This window comes from Morone saxatilis, unplaced genomic scaffold (assembly GCF_004916995.1).
Source record: "Morone saxatilis isolate NCDOM2014 unplaced genomic scaffold, NCSU_SB_2.0 Contig9, whole genome shotgun sequence".
In the NCBI taxonomy this organism is placed as follows: Eukaryota; Metazoa; Chordata; class Actinopteri; family Moronidae; genus Morone; species Morone saxatilis.
In genome coordinates, this window is record NW_023340268.1 from 9,927,616 (window position 1) to 9,947,750 (window position 20,135).

At 39.2% G+C, this 20,135-nt stretch overlaps 1 protein-coding gene across 1 annotated transcript in view; it reads left to right on the forward strand.

Annotated features, from left to right (window-relative positions):
* Positions 1-20,135, forward strand: part of LOC118343277 (CUB and sushi domain-containing protein 3-like) — a 323,719-nt gene that overhangs the window by 262,187 nt on the left and 41,397 nt on the right. The window contains 22 exon segments of the mRNA XM_035682048.1: positions 282-408; positions 898-1,100; positions 1,588-1,779; positions 2,215-2,353; positions 2,910-2,947; positions 2,950-3,095; positions 3,097-3,106; positions 5,953-6,071; positions 6,514-6,589; positions 6,738-6,854; positions 10,415-10,528; positions 10,641-10,736; positions 11,016-11,219; positions 11,540-11,664; positions 12,263-12,359; positions 15,227-15,331; positions 15,418-15,536; positions 16,091-16,160; positions 16,713-16,829; positions 17,013-17,222; positions 18,364-18,552; positions 19,557-19,734. Coding sequence (XP_035537941.1) covers positions 282-408; positions 898-1,100; positions 1,588-1,779; positions 2,215-2,353; positions 2,910-2,947; positions 2,950-3,095; positions 3,097-3,106; positions 5,953-6,071; positions 6,514-6,589; positions 6,738-6,854; positions 10,415-10,528; positions 10,641-10,736; positions 11,016-11,219; positions 11,540-11,664; positions 12,263-12,359; positions 15,227-15,331; positions 15,418-15,536; positions 16,091-16,160; positions 16,713-16,829; positions 17,013-17,222; positions 18,364-18,552; positions 19,557-19,734 — 2,791 coding nt within the window.

Sequence of the window (20,135 nt, forward strand, 5' to 3'; positions counted from 1 at the left end):
CGTTTAATCACTGCTCAGTGGCTACTGAGGTGCACCTAGTGGATCTGATTGCCTTGATAAACAATTACCACAGACAGATAACTGGTCATACACAACATCACATACACACTCATCAATTGGCCATTTGTTATGCTGAATTGATGGTATTTATAACGTTGTCACTGTGTCCTAATCAGACAGATTGAGATGTAATATATTTGTGTGGGTGTGTAAATTAGTACATATTAACAGTCTTTTTTTAATGTCTCTTACCTGTGTGTGTGTGTGTGTGATTCCTGTAGCGGAGTGTGGTGGTCGTTTTAAAGGCGAGTCTTCAGGGAGGATCCTTTCTCCTGGATACCCTTTTCCTTATGACAACAATCTACGCTGCACCTGGACCATCGAGGTGGACTCAGGAAACATTGTGAGGTAATGTGGGCCTCCTCAGGAGTAACGTTAAAATTACAGTGTCATTAGTTTTAGTAGTATTTTTAGTGAGAAATAATTTCCTCTGAGTTATGTTAATAGCTAATCTGTATATGTGATTATGTATGATGAATGTGACAATGAAGATAATGATGATTTAGTGTGCACAGTCTGCATTGCAGCTCGGTTGTACCTGTTGAATTACAATAAGGAGCATTTTGTTTTTATTTGATGAGGATATTGTAAACAGATTCGGCAGTTGTTGTGGAAGTTCTTCTTTACCTGTAAAATGTGTGGTGTGCCAAAAATACAATAATAACAATACAAAAAAACAATAAGGTTCTTATAAAAATGTTTCTTTGTTCACAGAGAGTCTTTAGTTACACTAAGAAGAAGTTTTGAAGTTGGAAAAGTTTGGAACAGACTATGAGAAAATGCTTTTCTGATTGAATGAAAATATTAATGCTGTTGATTTTTTCATGCAAATTACAGTCTTCAGTTCTTGTCCTTTGACACGGAGGCCAGCCACGACATGCTGAAGGTTTGGGACGGACCACCGGAGAATGAAATGTCTCTGGCAGAACTCAGTGGTTCTCTGCTACCTGAAGGAATCCACTCCACACTGAACACTGTCACTGTTCAGTTTGAGACTGATTTTTACATCAGCAAGTCTGGATTTGCTATTCAGTTCTCTAGTAAGTAACGTCCAGAACCAATGTACTAAACATACTTAAACTAAGAAACGTGATTGCAAGAGTTGTTACCTTATATCTCTGATGTTCCCTGTATTATTTCTCTTTTAATATGTATTTAATGAGTGTAAGATTGTACTAGGTTTTCAGGGTGCCAAAGAGCAACTAATACTATTTCTCTATGAAACTGAATGTTTTTTTCTAATGGGTCTTTCATTTGACTAAAAATCTGACTATTAACATTTCACATAATAATCCAAATCTGCAAAAGTTTCCCACTTGAAAGTCTCACTGTACCAGCCGGAAATGATCTTAGCAGATATTTCATAATACAGGATAGTAAACAGTTAATTGAATCAATACTGATTTCATACACTGAGCTAATGCATTAGCTATAGATAGATATCCATCGTGACACAGATTCTTATAATTGCTCTCCCCTCTTTCTCCTCCACTCTCTCCTCTTTCTCCCTGTCCCCTCTCTGTCCAGGCTCAGTAGCTACAGCCTGCAGGGACCCAGGTGTACCAATGAATGGCAGTCGTAGTGGAGATGGCCGTGAGCCGGGGGATTCAGTGTCCTTTCAGTGTGACCCAGGATACGAGCTCCAGGGAGATGACAAAATCACCTGTATACAAGTGGATAACCGATACTACTGGCAGCCCAGCCCGCCTGTCTGCATAGGTGAGAAGTCCAGCTTCCATATATTAAGAGGGACATACAACAGATGCACCGCAAACACAACTATAGTTGTTTAGGGCTCAGTATCTTGCTCAAGGACACATCTGTGAGTGACTTGTAGGACTGAGTGTGTAGGCCCTATCTGCAGCCAGTGTTTGTTTTTTTCCATTCTGGGCTACTGTAGAAACATGGCAAACTCAGTGGAAGGCGAGCTGTTGATAAAAACAGCTCAAAGGTGACAAAAATGCAACGTTTCCTATATTCAGGTGGTTATACACAAATGAAAACATACCTATGAATATTATATTCCACTTCTGCTAATAGATTCTTCTAAACGTTACACACTAGACCTTTAATACATACAGTATTTCATTACCCACCTCTCTCCATACTGCTGCTTTTGATGAAATTAAAATGTTGCTTTTGTTCTCATCATAGCTCCTTGTGGAGGAAACCTAACTGGCTCCAATGGATTTATACTGTCTCCTAACTACCCACATCCCTACCCTCACTCCAAGGACTGTGATTGGCTCATTGCTGTAAACTCTGACTACGTCCTGTCACTGGCCTTCATCAGGTAACCTCCTATGTTGCTAAATCTCCAAAAAGTCCACTGACTTTTTTTTTTTACAGTCAAACATGTATACAAGACAGTATTCACAAGACAGTTGCACTGAATATTTAAGGCCCTTTTGGTGCTATAAAACAAATGAAAAGATCACCAAAATCATTAGGATTTGTCTTCTGGCATCAATGAATGTTTTAGACACTAAAGCCTGGTAGAAACATTCAATATCAGATGATAAAGAGTTTATAACTGCTAGGCTTCTTTTTTATTTTGCAACATACAGTATGCTTTGATCAAAAATTGTCAATATCAGCCTGTTTTTCTATTGTAAAAGCATTTGTTTTTCTGAATGTGGAAATTTGAACTTTTACCATTCAGTGTTCTAAAAATGATTTTTTTGAATGTTTTTTTAGTATTAAATAAACAATAAGCAACTGTAAAATAACCTGGCCTAGAAACTCATCTAAAAATGTTCCGGGCGTGTCTTGACTTTTTCTTGTGCCATCCTTTGTTGCCCTCTATTGCTTGTCCTAACTGTGTTTTTTTTTCTTTATCTATGCTCTAGTTTCAATATTGAGCCAAACTACGACTTTTTCTATGTCTATGAGGTCCGGATAGCAACAGTCCTCCTGATTGCGTAGGCTTCCAGACAGGCAAACTTCCCCAGAGCGGATACGAGAGCATGTTCGAAATACCATGCATTTAGCATTCGCAGTGGTTCGGGTCTGTTTCTTACACTGGCTTTCACTTGCGAATACAAAGGTAAAATTTTTCTTGCCTAACAGTTACCATCCATCCTTTATGTACAGCTTGTATTCGTTTACTGTTCTGGGAATAGTCTTCTAAATGACATGGGCAAACAACACAAACCCGACAGATTTTTCATTCTCAGGGGAGATTTAAGTTTTGTATGAAAATATTTATCTACAGCAGTGGTGATCTCTTAACAGCACAGAAACATTTTCCACTTCTGTATTGATTAACTAAACACATCATACATATCAATCATGATTACCTAAGCAAAAGCAGCATAATGTATTCTGCATTCTGTTATGTAATAGGTTGTTATATCTAAACCAGGAAGCACCTGGAAGGTAGCTTCCACACACTGTACGTCTTTCTCTCGAAAATAGGATTAAAACCGGTAAAGACACATTCCATTCTGGTTTGGTGTTATACAGCCACCTTGTACAGTCAATTGTTGGAAAAATTTATTTTAATATACTTCTGCTTGACTGTAATTGCCTAGGGGGCTGTTTCTTGTCTTATCTGGTTTTTTCTAAGTCAAGGGGGTTAACTTTGGGAAAACACTATACTACTAAGTATTCACACTCACGGGGACATCCATGTTTCAGATGGCTCTCCCCCGTGATGACAGGATGTCTCCAGGAATGTGCTTTAAAATATCTTACAATTTATTACTTTAACAAGTGAAGACTACTGCAAATACCCCTAAGATGCATCAATACAATACTATTTGGCAATTTAAGTATCCCCACTTCTGACAGTGCTGCTCATTCCAGGGGCGGGGTCCAGGAATTTTTTTCGTGGGGTTGGGGGGGCACAGGAGGTAACAACAATTTAATTCAATGTTATTTGTACTGTACCAAAATCACGTTGTGGCAACAATGATATGATACACTTGTTGTGTTGACTTGTTAATCTCATGTCACAAAATGCGGGAAAGGATACAACGGATGCTAATTGGCGATTTGTGGTTGGCCAATACGATTCAAGGACGATATTGCGTTCTTCTTAGAACGATACAATGCCGAAACCGATTCAGTGACTTGGCAAATCGATTCAGTAACTTTTTAGCCAAAATTTCAAACCACGTGTGGACTGATAATAAATACCCTGTGTACTTGGGACAGTGCAGCGTGAAGGTTTCCCGATTCCTGGTTGTTTCTTGTAACGGGATTCGGCGTATCAATAGGGTGGCCATTTTCCTTCACATCAAAAAGGAGGACACTTTGCATACACAGGGACCACGGCAAGCAGATATTTGGTTTGGCGTATGACTCAGTTTTTAAACTCTTGAATTATGTTTTTCCACCAGATTACATAAAGGTGGCATACACATACCATCATAGGCTAATTAATAAATATTACAAGATACAGTCTATTGACAAGCTTGCCCCTTCCAACTACAGATTACATAGGTCTAATAAACATCATACTAGAAAAACTGTTCTTAATGTTTTTATCTGATTAGTAAAGGGGGATAAAAAAATACTAGCCAGGCCACCTTCTGTTTTCAGATGTTTAGGCTTTGCCTTTACTATATGGAGTATGAGCATGTTTCAGAATTTCAGTCCAACAACTGGACGTTAGTCTTAAACTTACGTTCTCTGGTTCGCTGAGAGTTTGATGTGACAGCCTGAGCCGCCGTTTGTGGCGAATCAACACCATTGGCAACATGTGTTGGATCGGTCATGACACGGAAAATGCTAAACCAAATGAATTACTTTATATTTGGACACAGCTTTTTTGGACAATAATTATATATGGGTGTTCAAAAAGGCGGACCTTTTTGTTTATTTTCTTCAAAAGGAAGACCAAATTAGTGTATTATATTAAAAGTCTTGACGCCCGCTGGGCTTATTCCAATGCATTTATTTTTCTAGTATCCATACAACTCGATCGATTTACCCTTTTAAAATCGATGTTATGATCGATATATGGTGTTGTCCCGGGAAGGCCAACTTGCCCGAGCACAGCATCGATGTTAATTGGAATCATATGGGAATATAATCGCATACATCGCTGGCTTTAGTAGGATGAATCGTTACAAACCCCTTACTTTCTTTACCTTAACTCGCGTGCCCACCTAAGGAGCATCACGTTTGCAAAAACAGCTCCTGAACCTGGTGAAGTTACATGAAGTTACATTTTAGCGCAGCCGCGGGGAGCCACTTTCTCCTTTGTCTTTTTTTCCAAATATCAAAAGGCCTTCATGGAGTTCTCTATCCACAGTTCTAGTCACACCAAGGTTTCGGCTCTGCTTCGTTTTTAACATGCAGCGTCGGTAAGCGGCTTTAGCGCAATGATTGACATTACCCCGAGTCAATGACCATTGGGGGGGACACACGGGGTGGCCAATCAGATTACAGGGGGAGGTGCCACCATGGAAGCCCCCACTGTGTGCATCATGCTGATTTTAAGATGAAAAAGAATGATTGCTCTCCCCATAAAGTCCCTGTTAGGAACTGTGGTGTCTGTTAGTGTCTGTCAGAGGTGTGAGTTTGATTCACTTGCACAAAAGAATCAACATTGGCTTCCTGTGGACTCAGGAATTAATTCTTAAGTTAATGCAAGGTGTCCGCTAATCTTTTAGGAGGGGGGCCAGAGTCATAATTTACAAGCTTCATGTAGCATTCAAAGCTGGGAGATAAAGTTATGGTTCTTGCTCCGTCTTTGGCAAAGGCAGCTAAGTCAAACAGACTGTTAAAAAGGCCAACAAAATGCCTGCCTCACTTGATTATGGCTAGGGACTTAGTTGTTATTAATTTAACTTATTATATGTATATATATATGTGTGCCTGTCGCTTTTTCTTTGCCTCACCCTCTGTTTCACTAACTCAATTGTTCTCTTTCTCTCTGTCCAGCCAAACTGAGGGAATCATGTTTCGACCCAGGTGTGGTTCTGAATGGGACCAGGCTGGGATCTGATTATAAGCTTGGATCTACTGTCACCTTCTATTGTGAGGCCGGATACGTTTTGCAGGTACGAAAAAAGGATGGATGGGTGGATGATGGGTGGATGTTTGTTTGGTTGGTTGGTTGATTGATTGGTCAGATGGGTGGTTAACTATATTTTATTCGTAGATGGATGTATGATTGCTTGGTTGATCAGATTGGTGGTTGTTGTTTGGTTATATGAGTGGATGGATGGTCAATTGGCTGCCTGGCTGGTTGTTTGGTTCGTAGATTGGACAGAGGGGTTGGTGGTTGGTTGGTTTGTAAGTTTATTGGTTTGTGGATGAGTGGATGATTGCTTGGTTGGGTGGCTGGTCAGTCCAATAGTTGAATAGGTTGGTGGTTGTTTGGTGGGATGAGTGGATAGTTTGTTGATTGGTTATATGGGTGGTTGGTTGGTTGGTTGGTTAGTTGATTGGTTGGTTGATTGGTGGGTTGTTTTTCTTACAGTAAAATGTTTTTGTCATTAGGGCTATTCTACCCTAACCTGCAGTATGGGAGATGATGGCAGACCTGGGTGGAACAGGGCATTGCCTAGTTGTCAAGGTAACACACCCTAAAACGCAGACCAGAATAAAGCAACACACAATTTAAAGTTCAACATTGTGTTATTTTCTGTATGTATGTATGTGTTGGATTATCTTTTCCTGTCTGTGTGTGTGTGTGTGTGCACACATGTGTGTTCTGTTCCCAGCTCCCTGCGGAAGTCGTTCTACAGGATCAGAAGGGACTGTTCTATCTCCAAATTTCCCAAGAAACTATACCTCTGGACAGACCTGTGTCTACTCTATATCTGTACCTCGGGAGTTCGGTAAGTTTATCCACTCACACATACAGTATAGTGCACACATGCCACTGCACTGAATACCATCATTCCGAGAATATTTCACAGAATTACTTACAGTACCTGAATGAATCTATTGGCTGTGCTAGAGTGAAAACTGCAATACAAAAGTAGTCAGTGTTAAAGGAATTCATTCTTTATTTTTAAAAATAATTTCAAATGCAAGTGTATAGTGCTCTGAAGCGTAGGTAAAGACACAACAGTTGAGAATAAAGCCTGTGATCACAATTTCCTTTGACATATATTCTTTGATTCAGTGAAACAAAGTGACATTAAAACAGTATTTGTTATGGGGAAGCCCCTTGAAGGAGCCCTTTGGGAATTTTAACCACTAAAATCTAAGAGAGATATTACACATGATCAAAAGATGCTCGCTGGCCATTTACTTGATTCCACATCTGGGTTTCATTATTGAAGTGACATTTAACGATGAGGTTGTTTTTATCTTGCCACATTTGATCAGTGGTCCTTAAGTCAGACATAAATGACACATCACATAGATAGGATTATTGTAGAAGATTCTTCACATTAAATGAGGCTGTGCTGGGAATGTGGGGACATTAGAGTCTCCTCTCACATTTTTTCACACTGATTTACTTCCCCTCTCTCTGACTGGAAAGGGGTGCACTGCAGTCAAGAAATGATGTGTCAAAAATCACTGATTATAGTCAGTAACATTGTCATTGTGCATTAATGGTAGTACAGGCCAGGTATTATTTTAAGCATTAAAGTTGATTCTTGACCTTGGAAATAGTAGTTTGACAAAACAAACCCAACTCAAGGTCCACTTTCTTGCTTCTTTTGCTCTCATGGAGATGAATTGGTTGACATGCAAGCACAGTAGCAGTTATGTTTTTATAGTGCTTTTAGGATTTTATGTTGGCCAAAAAGTACAAATGTTTATTTTTGAGCTTGGAAATATTTTGGCATTGTCTTCATAAGCAGATACTGTTGAAAGATCCAGAAAAGCTAGTAAGTAGACATTAAGTCAAGGTATCAATATAATTTAATTTTCAATTAATTGAAAAGTTTATATGTATTTGTGTCTCTAATACTACATCACACATTGGCATCTAAACTGGGTGGCCTATTATTAGAACGACTGACTAATTTTGTCTGACTTGAGCTTTTACAAACAATCAGTAATTGGTGGATATGATGTCCAATTATGCCCTGTGGTATTATGAATAAATAGCAGCTTTCCCTGAGGCTATTGATGGTTGCTGTCACATTATATCTGCTTAGCAGCCTTTGGAGTGTCAGCTCCATGTAGACATTTTGACTGAGAGGAGCTAACATTTGGTTGGCCTACATATTGTATAAGACACACAGACACCCTCCCTGAACCTCCCTCACTGAGCAACAGACAGAGATTGTTTTGTTAAGCTGCAGTGCTAGAGCTTTATGCCATGCCCAGATTTGTTAAGCAGCTGTCATTCTCCCCCAAAAAAAAGAACAAAAAATGCAAATATTTTGCAGCAACTGGCTCATGGTTGCAGTTTTAAAACTTTTGTTATTAAATGGTTAATGGTGATTTCACCATTCATACAAATGGCTCCTTCAGTTTTAACACCAGGTGGGGAAAACCCTTGGCATTCATCCCTGTGGAGTTGCCATACCTCCTGTTGAATGAGGATATGGCTGAGGACACCCACTCAGGCAGCTCATTGGGAAGCATGGCAGCTCCACAGGGATCGATGCCCAGGTTTTCTCCATTTGATGTCAAGAGCTGAAGAACCAATTCAAATGCAGAGTCAAACATCTCAATCATTTGATAACAAGTCCAACAGATTGATTTAAACTTTGCTGGGCATGTTACAACCTGGACAACTGAACAGATCTGCTGGGTGTATGTGACTGCAGTGCAGACGGTTTTCATTACCGACGAGCCATGTGGTTAACACAGTGTGGGACAACACTGCTGTTATCTCTGTGTGTGGCTTTGTTTGTGTGGATCTTTCTGTGTTGTATATGTTTTTTTTCATCTCAGTATGAGTGAAATCCTCTGTGATTTCTAAAAGCTATTCCCTGTGTGGGTTAATGCTTAGGAATCTGTGTGTGAATGCTGGTGCATGTGTGTTCTCCTTTTCTGAAATCTGTGCTGTTTTGAAACAGTTTGAGCTGTGAAGTCCTCCACCTGCCATGCGGTATGTCGATATTACAGCAAGGAATGATGGAAACCTTAATCACTCTGATTTCCTTAAAATCTATACACAGTGGGAGCTTTTAAGTATTTCTACTGACAGGAAGAATCTTGTCATTCTTTATGACCACTCAACAGCATGCTCTTATACACATCCTCGTGTATAGTATGACTATGACATAGCTGTAAAATACAAGTATAAGAGGTTCAAATTCATTAGCCAAATAGAGGTAAACGCTTTCATGATGATCTTGTTTTATTGTCCGATTCAAATTCAACGGCAATTCAAAATCCACCTTTTTGTTTCTGTTCTTGATTGCTTGCCATTATTTTATCATGAAAAAGGGTTTTACATGAAAGCAGAGAGGCTATCTTTTGTGAGTCAGAGCAATGTTTTAGCAAAATGCGGATCATGCTTTCAAAGAACTCTACAGAGAGAAACAGCCTGGCACAAAGTGACCAGTGACCTTCTTATAGCGGGATATCCTTGGCAATGTTCAGATTTAATCCTTTACACCTCAGCCTTTGGGGCTGAGGGAGATATGGAGAGATGATACGTGTGAGTGTGTGTGTGTGTTTGTGTGTAGTCAGGGATCTGGCTTCATTGAGGCTGAAATACATTTAATTTATCCTAAAGAACATGTTTTTTATGTGCTGCAGACAAACACATTGTCATTCATACAACAACACACAACACAGATTTGTATCTTAAGGCGACATATGATTGATTTAAAGACACAGTGATCAACCAAGACGGAGGGAATTATACTAGTTTGAGCAAATACAAGGCCTCAGGCCTCCAGGGCGCCTCCTAATACTACCTGCGACTACAGCTGTACCATAAAATTCATTCATAAAATTGGTTTAGTAGAGGACTCTCCAGCTATTATATGGGAGTCCTGGGCTTAATTCCTGGTCACTACAGCAGGCTTTTCACCTTCCATCATACTGAAACAGAGTAAAACATGGGTTTTGGGACATGGGTTTGTCAGGTTTCCACTTGTGCCATATGCTACATATACTACATATACATATACTGCTCTGATCTGAAAAAAACACCATGCCCTACTGGCATATGTTGACAAAAGCCAGTTTTTGCCAACGCCAACATTTCACACTAGCTGACAGAAACTGATATACCCAGCTGATGTGGGTTGGTCTAGTGCCTGATGAAGATGAGGTGATGCTTTGACTGTTTAGTGTCCTAATAAAAATTTTGGTCCAGTAGTTGGCTTCAGATAGAAGTTGACACTGCAGCTTAATACAATTTAAATTAGGTGTTACAGGTTAATGTTATCATTGGAAGGTCAGGTGCAGACAGTGGCATGGAATAATAATTTGCTATTCAAATGTGGTTGTGCTGTTTTTTCTTTTTTCTCTCCAGTCCTCTTTGGTCAGTTTGTGTTGTTCCAGACATCTCTAAATGATGTGGTGGAAATCTACGACGGACCCACTCAGCAAAACACACTACTATCTTCTCTCTCTGGGTCCCACTCTGGTAAGGATAGAGGGGTTGGGTTGATATGAGAGATGAGTGGACAGATCCTCAGCCCTAACCATATGTCTTTGTTTCTTATCTTGTATCTTTTCGACCCTGTCTCCCTCTCTAGGTGAGTCTCTCCCTCTGAGTTCGGGGAACCAGATTACGATAAAGTTTACCACAGTCGGACCAGAAACTGCTAAGGGATTTCACTTCGTCTACCAAGGTCAGCCAATGACAATCAGCCAACATTATTAATTTAATTATCATTATTGTTGTTATTAGTAGTAGCAGTAATAGTACCAGTATTATTTTTTTATTTTTTATTTATTCAAAATCATTCAAACAACGGCCATTTTATGTACAATTCCACGGTTTATTTATTTAATTTTGTATCTATTTAACCTTTATTTTGCCAGAAAAGCCTTACTGAGATTTAAAAAAAATAATAACTTTACATCAATATTAAAACATTTTAATGGTTATATTGTCTTTATTTCTGCAGCTGTACCGAGGACCAGCTCCACCCAGTGCAGTTCGGTCCCAGAGCCACGCTTTGGGAAGCGTCTCGGTAATGACTTTGCAGTCGGCTCCTTGGTGCAGTTTGAGTGCAACCCTGGTTACCTTCTACATGGCTCTACTGCCATACGGTGTGAGAGTGTACCAGACAACCTGGCACAATGGAATGACACCCTGCCAACATGCATGGGTAAATATGAATCCAAAAATTCAGCAGAACACAGACATTTTCCTTTTGAGAATGGGGTAACATCATAAGATACATTGTCAGCCGCACAATGGACTCTTCACTATGAGGAACAATTAAAAACAAATGCAGACAGTTAAAAGCATTTCAGTGTTGTAAAAACCCAACATCTAACTATGTCCAAGCTGTCAACCAGGCCTCAGGCTCTTTGGTCTCCTCCTCTGCAGGGGAAGAGAAGGTCCAAGCGACTCCCTTTTCCTGTTACTTTCAGACAAAGCGTTGTTTTAACCTCTGTTTTTTCTCTCCTCTCTCCGCTCACTCAGTTCCCTGTGGGGGCGTGTTGACCTCTCGTCGTGGGACCATCCTGTCACCCGGATATCCAGAGCCCTACGACAACAACCAGAACTGTGTGTGGAAGGTCTCTGTTCCAGAAGGGGCTGGAATACAGGTAGTACCCGTCACACACTGATTCCTGGCTGACCTATGTATCATTGGCTTAAAAGCTGAGCAGGCAGGATGTCAAGGAAGATAAGATATTATTAGAAGGATGAATGGATGGATGGTTTGTGAGAGAGGGACCATTCAGAGATAACTAGATAGGATCTAATCGTGAGAGATAATGCCTGATTGCGTGTAAGCTAAACCACTCTCACGGACAAACACAAAGGCAAAGATGCCTCTGACAGAAAAAGGAGTCTGCTGCAAAAATCAGAAAGACAAGACTCATTGCGTTTAGTTTTTCTTTCCGTTTTATAGTACATCACATCAAGTACGTGTGTTCTGTATCGTTTGACTTGTTCGTTCAGCCTTGTCTCACATCTCCTTTCATGTTGTATATTTTTTTTTTATATTGGATATAGCAAATAACAGACATTATGTGTTTACTTTCTTTCTAAATTTGTTCATAGAATGAGAAATATTATAGGCCGCTGTACCAGATGCAATCAAATGGGAGTTTAGGCGTTTTTATTGAAGACAATAAAACAAAAGCTAACAAGAACAAATTCTAACAAGTCTGTTCTCTTCCTCTTTATCTCTCTCTCCAGATACAAGTTGTGAGTTTTGCCACCGAGCACAACTGGGACTCTTTGGATTTTTACGATGGTGCTGACAATCATGCACCAAGACTGGGAAGCTACTCTGGTAAAAAAAAAAATCAGTATTTTTTTGTAGTATTACACATATCATTGTCATTCTTGCCAAAAAGCAATTTGGTAAATTACAGTGATTAAGTGTGAGACAATTTGCAACAAATTAGCCAGTATAGCATATACTTATTTTGAACTAGAAATATGGTAAATTATACAGTTATACAGTTATATACAACTGAATTGTGACAATTTTGATAGCAGTAGTTAATATGGTAGTGAGACTGAGTAACCAAGAAGCCAAGGAAATCAAATTCTTAAGGCCAGGGCCCCCCTTTCCAAGCATTTATACTCCTTGTAACAAAATAAAGAAGAGTAAGAACTCTCTTGTCTTGTAACCCGATTACAGCAAATATAGCTTGACAGTTAAATGCAGTTAAGTTAGAAAAACATGTTGTCATGATGTTTTGAGGCATAAGAGATGCTGCCCATGTGGCGCCCTGCTATGAGTGCAGTTAGAGCTAAACTGCTTCCGAGTTTCCTAGCAGGAGCCGAGGAACACCCCCCCCCCGACACCTGCTTGTTCACATGTGATTACTTGAAAGACATATGAGAAATATTTGTTGCATAGCTAATTGATCCTCTTACACTCTAATTCTCTACTAGGAATAGATGTGTCAAACACATTAAATCCAAAACAATATAATTATTCACATTGAGTGCACCCAAAATGTACTCCATTATTAGTATACATTGGAGCTAACTTTAATGGGGTGGGCAGATTCATTCCAACTCCTAGCTGCTAGTTCTACATTGATTTATTGCTATTATCAAGCCTAAGAGCATGAAAAACTGTTATGTCTTTTGTGGCAGGTAAAATATTTAAATCCATAAATGCAACAGCAGCACACATGCTGTGCCAGTATGTTACCCACCGTTTTTGCAATGTAGCTCCTATCACCTGTTATCCAGATAATGTCGGAAAACTGAAACAACTGAAATATATTTTCTATGTTTCATGCAAAAACATTGAATATTTCAGTTATACATGCAGAAGAAAAAAAGTCTTAACTACATTTCTCTTCTCTGCTTTTCCTGTTAAAAAATTATAAAAAAGTCAACTCAACAGAATCGCTGTTGTTTATTAGTGTAGTGTCAGTGTGGTTGGTTCCAATATCAGCACTGACTGCATGCCTCTCCTTCAGTGCTCCAACAACTCATATTCAACTAAAAGACATGTCTTAAGGATTCCTCTGGATTCATTGCCTTGTGTAATTTTAAAAAGGGGGCTGACTCAGCATTTTCTGGGAATACTAATACTGTTTTTGGGCAAGAAAAGTATTCTCTGCTTGTATTGAAGATTTATGGAAGGGCTTGACATCTTTACGACAAACTGGATAAGAGATTATATGTTGGGCAACGAAATGACCATGACAGGAACATATGTCCGTATGAAAAGTGATTAATGAATAAATAGGACGCTAAAACTTTTTTTAAATGGTTGATTGCAACTTTTGATTAATACTGCCATACATCCCCAAACAACTGTTATGGTTAAATCCATGCAATACATTATTCATCACCATTTATTATTAATCAAAAATCATTTTATATTTTTTTCCGTTATGATAATGAATTAAATTTTCTCTGGAACGCGAATACAACCAGCAGGGGGGCCGCAGACTGTTCAGAAATGATTATATATAATTAATTCCCCTCACAACAGGCAACCAATAGCATCCATTGGCCTAATTGAGTCCTCATTCAGGGGAATGTATCTGTAACTTTGATAAGTTTTGCTGACACACCTACCCCTGAACAAAAAACAACATCAGCGCTTGTATATGTATCATTCAAAGTTGGCCCCTCCTCTCCGGCTTGAGCGAGCCAGACAGAGCACCTTTGGTCGAGCTACATGGCGCACAGTTGAGAAGAGTGAGTAATGTCAGCGAGAACAAAGCAGTGAATGGGAGAAATAAAACTTTTGTTGTTGATTGTTTCAAGGTGCCCTATAGCCCTATAGTGTGTCATTCCCTCTCTCTATACCCCCTTTCCTGTCTATCGTCAGCTGTCCTATTTAATAAAGGCAACATATGTATATATATATTAAAAAAGAAGTATATTGTGATTGTTCTAAATCACAAATAAATACGGACATACCTCTGCGCAACCCTGCAGGAAGGTGCCATATTTCTGGATTTTGTATGAATGCAGTTGAAGCGTAGTTTCATCCTGTCCGCTGTCGGTCAAACAGATATGGACACACACACAGCAGCTCATCATGCATCCAGGACACAGACAGGGAGCCGAGGACAGAGATAGACGGAGACAGCAATGTAACCCGGCTGCTGCGTTTAAATCGAGTACCGAACTCACACCCTGCATACCGCCCAAAGCTTTGATGCCCAGAAAAATCCCAAACACAACAAAATGAGAAAATACAGGCAGAGGGCAGTATCCCTGCAGTTACAGACTCCGCCACACACAAGTGTCATAAGTGACGATTTACAGGTACTATGTTTGTTTGTGTCTATATGTTGTTTTTTTTAGGAACATCCTGCATAGTATGCCTTTAAAGTGCATCATCAATTATATTATGTGTGAGGGGCCCTGACAGAATTACCCTGTTGCACTGTGCCGGCTTTGCTTCAGTATCATTTTTACTTTGTACTTTTCCTTGCCACGCTAAGTAGGTCAAGCCAACATTTTAAAAGTGGTCTCAAATAAAACAGATGTCTCATATAAAAGTAATTCTCCTCTCCCTCCTTTGAGAACACTTCACAAACAAAAAAATGAAAATGTAGGTTTGGGAGGCCTTTGTTGTTTCCTTTGCTGTCAGATAACTAAGATCATTTGCTTTCAAGCCTCAGTTGAGAAATGAAAAAATATGATCGGGGTCTGTTGCTTTCTCCCTGCTTTCAGGCACAACCATCCCGCCTCTCCTGAATAGTACATCTAACAACCTCTATCTCAGCTTCAGCTCTGATATTAGTGTCTCAGCTGCTGGTTTTCACCTGGAATATACAGGTAACATATTCGTCTTGTATACAGCTTTATCTGCAGCTTGTGTTTTATATACGATGACTGAAAGTTTATTTCATATTTCTTATCAGCTATTGGTCTGGAGTCATGTCCAGAGCCTCAGACTCCAAGCTATGGAATAAGACAAGGAGACAGGTTTATGGTGGGAGACGTTGTGCAGTTTTCATGTGAACAAGGATACTCTCTTCAGGTAAAAATGCAATCTATATGGGGATATACTGCTTGTCTTTATGCACAGATACATGCTAACAGAGAGGAATTAGAGGATAGTCGTTTCTAATACACTAAACAGATATATGCACTACGAATTATGGTTGTTTAATGCAAACTGACTGACAGATATGTACGTGAAATCATTAAAGACTGCTCAGCATTTCTGATGTGTCGCAATTCGCTCTTTTTATCCCCTGGCTGCACAAACCAAGAACTATTTAAACTGAATCAGAAGGAAACCCCGTTCTTGGGTGGTTTTCCCAGCTCTTACTAAACATACAACTCTGGTGTGGTTTGCACAACTCCTGAATAATGTATGTCTCTGGTGTGGTCTGCCCAATTTCTGTGCAGTATACTGCTCTAATGGAGGTTTGTCTTCCTCATGCTAAATATAGGGCTTGACTTTAGTTGTTATTGCAAAGCATGAATATTATTCTTGAGTAGATAGCAGAACTTTTAAACCAAAGCTAATTTGTGGTGATTTCACAGCTGTTATTTAATAATAGATTGTGTTTGCCTTTACATTTCTAGGGCAATGCCCATATCACCTGCATGCCTGGACCTGTTAGAAGATGGAACTACCCTGTACCACTATGTCTCGGTAGGTGTTCTCCTACAGCACCTATATGAGCCTAGATGTATTGAGATATGTGCAAAACTGCTGCAGAAATGATGCAAGCAGTCTTCATTGCCTACCATGACTTTCTGGAAAAATAAGCCGTTTGATCAGTTTACTGTTCTGTGATGAGCTGATTATTTAGTATTCTGTGCAGAATATGATTAAGCTTTTAAACTGATGCAAAGCTAAGTCAGACTCTGCCATAAACATGCAGAGTGTGCCAAATTATCAGCATGCACTGAGGCAAACTAGAGGAAACAAGCCCTGGACACAAATCTGCTTGCACAATGGTAATTTATTCAAGAAGGGTATTTATTAAAGACTCTGAATTTTAATGTTTGATTCAGAATGATGTGAAATGTCAGGGTGAAGATATAAGTGTCTAGGCAATAGCAGCATAGGTCTTAAAAAGGAAGAAGAGCTGTATGTCTGCTGTACTCAGTGGGGTCAGCTTCCTGCTTTTGATGTGCTGCTTTCAACACTGAACCACTGTTTCCTTATTTTTCTCTCTTTCGGTGACACGTGTGCTTGCAGCCCAGTGTGGTGGGTCTATGATAGATGTAAGTGGAGTGATTCTAAGTCCTGGTTACCCCGGCAACTACCCAAGTGGATTAGACTGCACATGGACAGTCAACTTACCTGTCGGCTTTGGTAAGAAACACTGTCAACTTTGAAACAATGTGTGTTGATCCTCTCACTGTTCGTCTATGTTCTCCGTGTCCTTTATCCACTTTACTGATGAAGCATCTGCAAATGCTTTTATTGCCGGCCTCTTTGTCAGTCAAGCTTCGCTGATTGCTGTAAATGTCATAAGCTATGTATTTTTTTCCTCAGGTATCCATCTCCAGTTTCTGAACTTCTCCACTGAAGCGATCCATGATTACTTAGAGATCCGCAGTGGAACGCTGGAGACGGGCTCGGTCATTGATCGGTTCAGCGGTCCAGTCATCCCCAAGTCTCTGTTCAGCACCACTCACCAGACCAGCTTTTTCTTCCACAGTGACTATTCACAAAACAAACCAGGGTTCCACATGACATATCAAGGTAAATCTTCTTTCTACGAGTTCCTCTCCAGCATCTTGTGTACACTGACCTTTAACTAAGAAAAGAAAATGGGAGCAGTCGTCTGACTGTGCTTTTTATGAAAACAGCAACTGTTGCCAATATGGAAACTTGGTTAATAGACAGTCTGACTGTTGTAAGTGTCATTCATTTCTCAGGAGCATCTAATAACAGAATTATCGACATTCAGACGACGATTAAAAAATGTTTCTTGAGTTCTAAGCACTTGCCAAAAGATTATAGGGTACATGCAGGTCCTCATTTATAGATTCATTTCAGTGATGAGATGAGTTTTATATTTATTCTATCTGACACTAAAAAGGTTTTGAGCAGTCTCATATTTATTATGACAAATCTTGTAGATAGCCTAATTTGTTACAGCTAATTCCATTAATGTGCAAATTACAGTGGCTGATGAATAATACCTTTTATCTCATGACAGGAGCACTGCCAAAGTGTTTAAAACAGGACTATTATAGCTGCTAATGTTTGTCTTTCTGTCACATGTCTTTCTTCAGTCATGCAAACCTTGACTCTTGTAACTTCGGCTGTGACTAAAACGTTTAAATGGCAGACTGTCAGATTGAATTTGAGTATTTTGGCAACATCAAAAGAACATGTAAAAGCTTCACTGGTGCATGGTACCTTTGTAAAAAACTTAGTAATCTTAATTTACATCTAGAAGCCTGCAGTTGTTTCTCCCCAGCATTTTAAGTCTGTTTTGAAACTTCGGTTGCAGATTGCATTAGCAATATGACATGCCAGACGAATTATGAGTTGAGTCTTTTAAACTGAAATGAAAATGATTTCTGACAAACACCTTATAAGCAGGAGGAGAAAGATCATTTAACATACTCAGAGTAGTTTAGGGCAGAGTGTAGTCCATTTACAGGATGTTTAAAATGGGTTCTGTCTCTTGGACCAGAAGCTACAGCTAGTGGTCCAACCTTAAATTTATTTTGTAGCATTGGCCAGTAAAGAAGAATCCTGCTGAGAGTGAATAAGAGTAACATAATCGAGCGAACAATAAAAGCACATATCGTACTGCTGCTCTTGGCCATTTATAAACTAGTCCTGTATTGTTTCTATCTTCCTTGACTGATCTGGGTTATTGTCTCTCTAGCCTACCAGCTCCAGAGTTGCCCAGACCCTCGGCCCTTTCGAAATGGCATCGTGATTGGCACAGATTTCAGCGTTGGGATGACAGTGTCTTTTGAATGTCTGCCTGGATATTCTCTGATCGGGGAAGCTTCCCTCACATGTTTACATGGAATCAGCAGGAACTGGAATCACCCTCTACCACGATGTGAAGGTAATACAGAAGGTCATCCCTGTATCTATTACTATCTGTGTCTGTTTGAATGTATAGTATTTCTTGTGTTTATAGTATCTTTGGTCTGAGAAGTTATTACACTACTGTTATATGAAATATCTCACTTTCTCAGGCAAACATAATTTATGTTTTTTATGGGTCTTGTAACATCAAGCTCCCAGATTGTATGCACATGTATACTGGTAAACTATTCTTTCAATCCCAAAGCAGAGGTTTTTAAAGATCACGTACCCACCTAGCTATCCACACTTGTGAATGCTTTTTAATAACATTTCAACACTGATATCGATCACTGTTTTGTGACTATTAGTTATGGTGTTTCATATTGTTCCCTTCCCAACTTTGTGGAAGTATTTTTCCATTATTAAACAGAGTTATCTTACTCCAAGCTGTAACTATTTAATGCATACATTATTTTTTATTCATACCTGCCAAGACTGCTTTCTAAATGTAAGCGCAATGTTTTCCTTGATATTTCTACTATAGTGTAACCAGCTGATATCAAATGTTGCACCAAGAGCAAAGTGGAAAAAAATAAGGGAAATAAGAAGAGGTGTCAGGCATATTGTTATAATTCCTTCAGCAGTGAAAAATATATTATTAAATTATATTATTCTAACTTTGTGACAAGCAGCTGCACAGTAATCCAATTATTATTCTTTTTTTCATTTTAAGCCTAGATTTTAGAGCATTAACATTCATTCAAGGACCCTTAATTTATAAAACTGTAAATATTCAGTCCTATAGCTTTCAGTGACAGTAACATAACACTGACACTCAGAGGAATACCTGTGCTGCAGAACTGAAATAAAACTGTAATGACAATTCATTAAAGGAATTAAGGTGTTATCCAGTGGTCATTACACGACTGATAGAGACGTGTCCTTCCTCAGTCATCCAGACAATTACTAAAGCTTAACAATGGTAATACTAATTGGCTCGTCATTTATTAAGGGTAATACTGTGAATATTCTATCTCACAGCTCTCTGTGGTGGCAACATCACATCGTTAAATGGAACCATTTACTCTCCTGGTCACCCCGAGGAATATCCCAACTTCCAGGACTGTGTGTGGAGTGTTAGAGTTCCTCCTGGACATGGGATATACATCAATTTTACTGTGCTGAGCACTGAGCCCATATATGACTACATTACTGTCTGGTAGGTGTTATTTATTTATTAAAATTATTTTATTTTCTTGTTTTTCCACATCTTCTAACTTACACTGTTGATCCTTGTTATGTACTGCTTCTTAACAATCTTTTTTGGCTTCATCAAGTTTTATTTTATGAAGGAGTGTTCTTTTTTTATTTGACTGAATAGCCATTTAATTTGTACCACATATTCTGAGAACTCTGCTACACACACACATAAACATCATGTCACTCTCACACAGGATGTCATGCTCCTTAGCATCTTTTCAGAGCTGGCCACTAATTGGCTAAATTCCTGCAAGGGTTACTATGGCTACAGACATCTCTCCTTGAATATAAAGTTACTCTGACATAATTTCCTTCTTGTCATGTTTTACCCGTCTCTCCCTGCTTTTGTTCCACTTACTA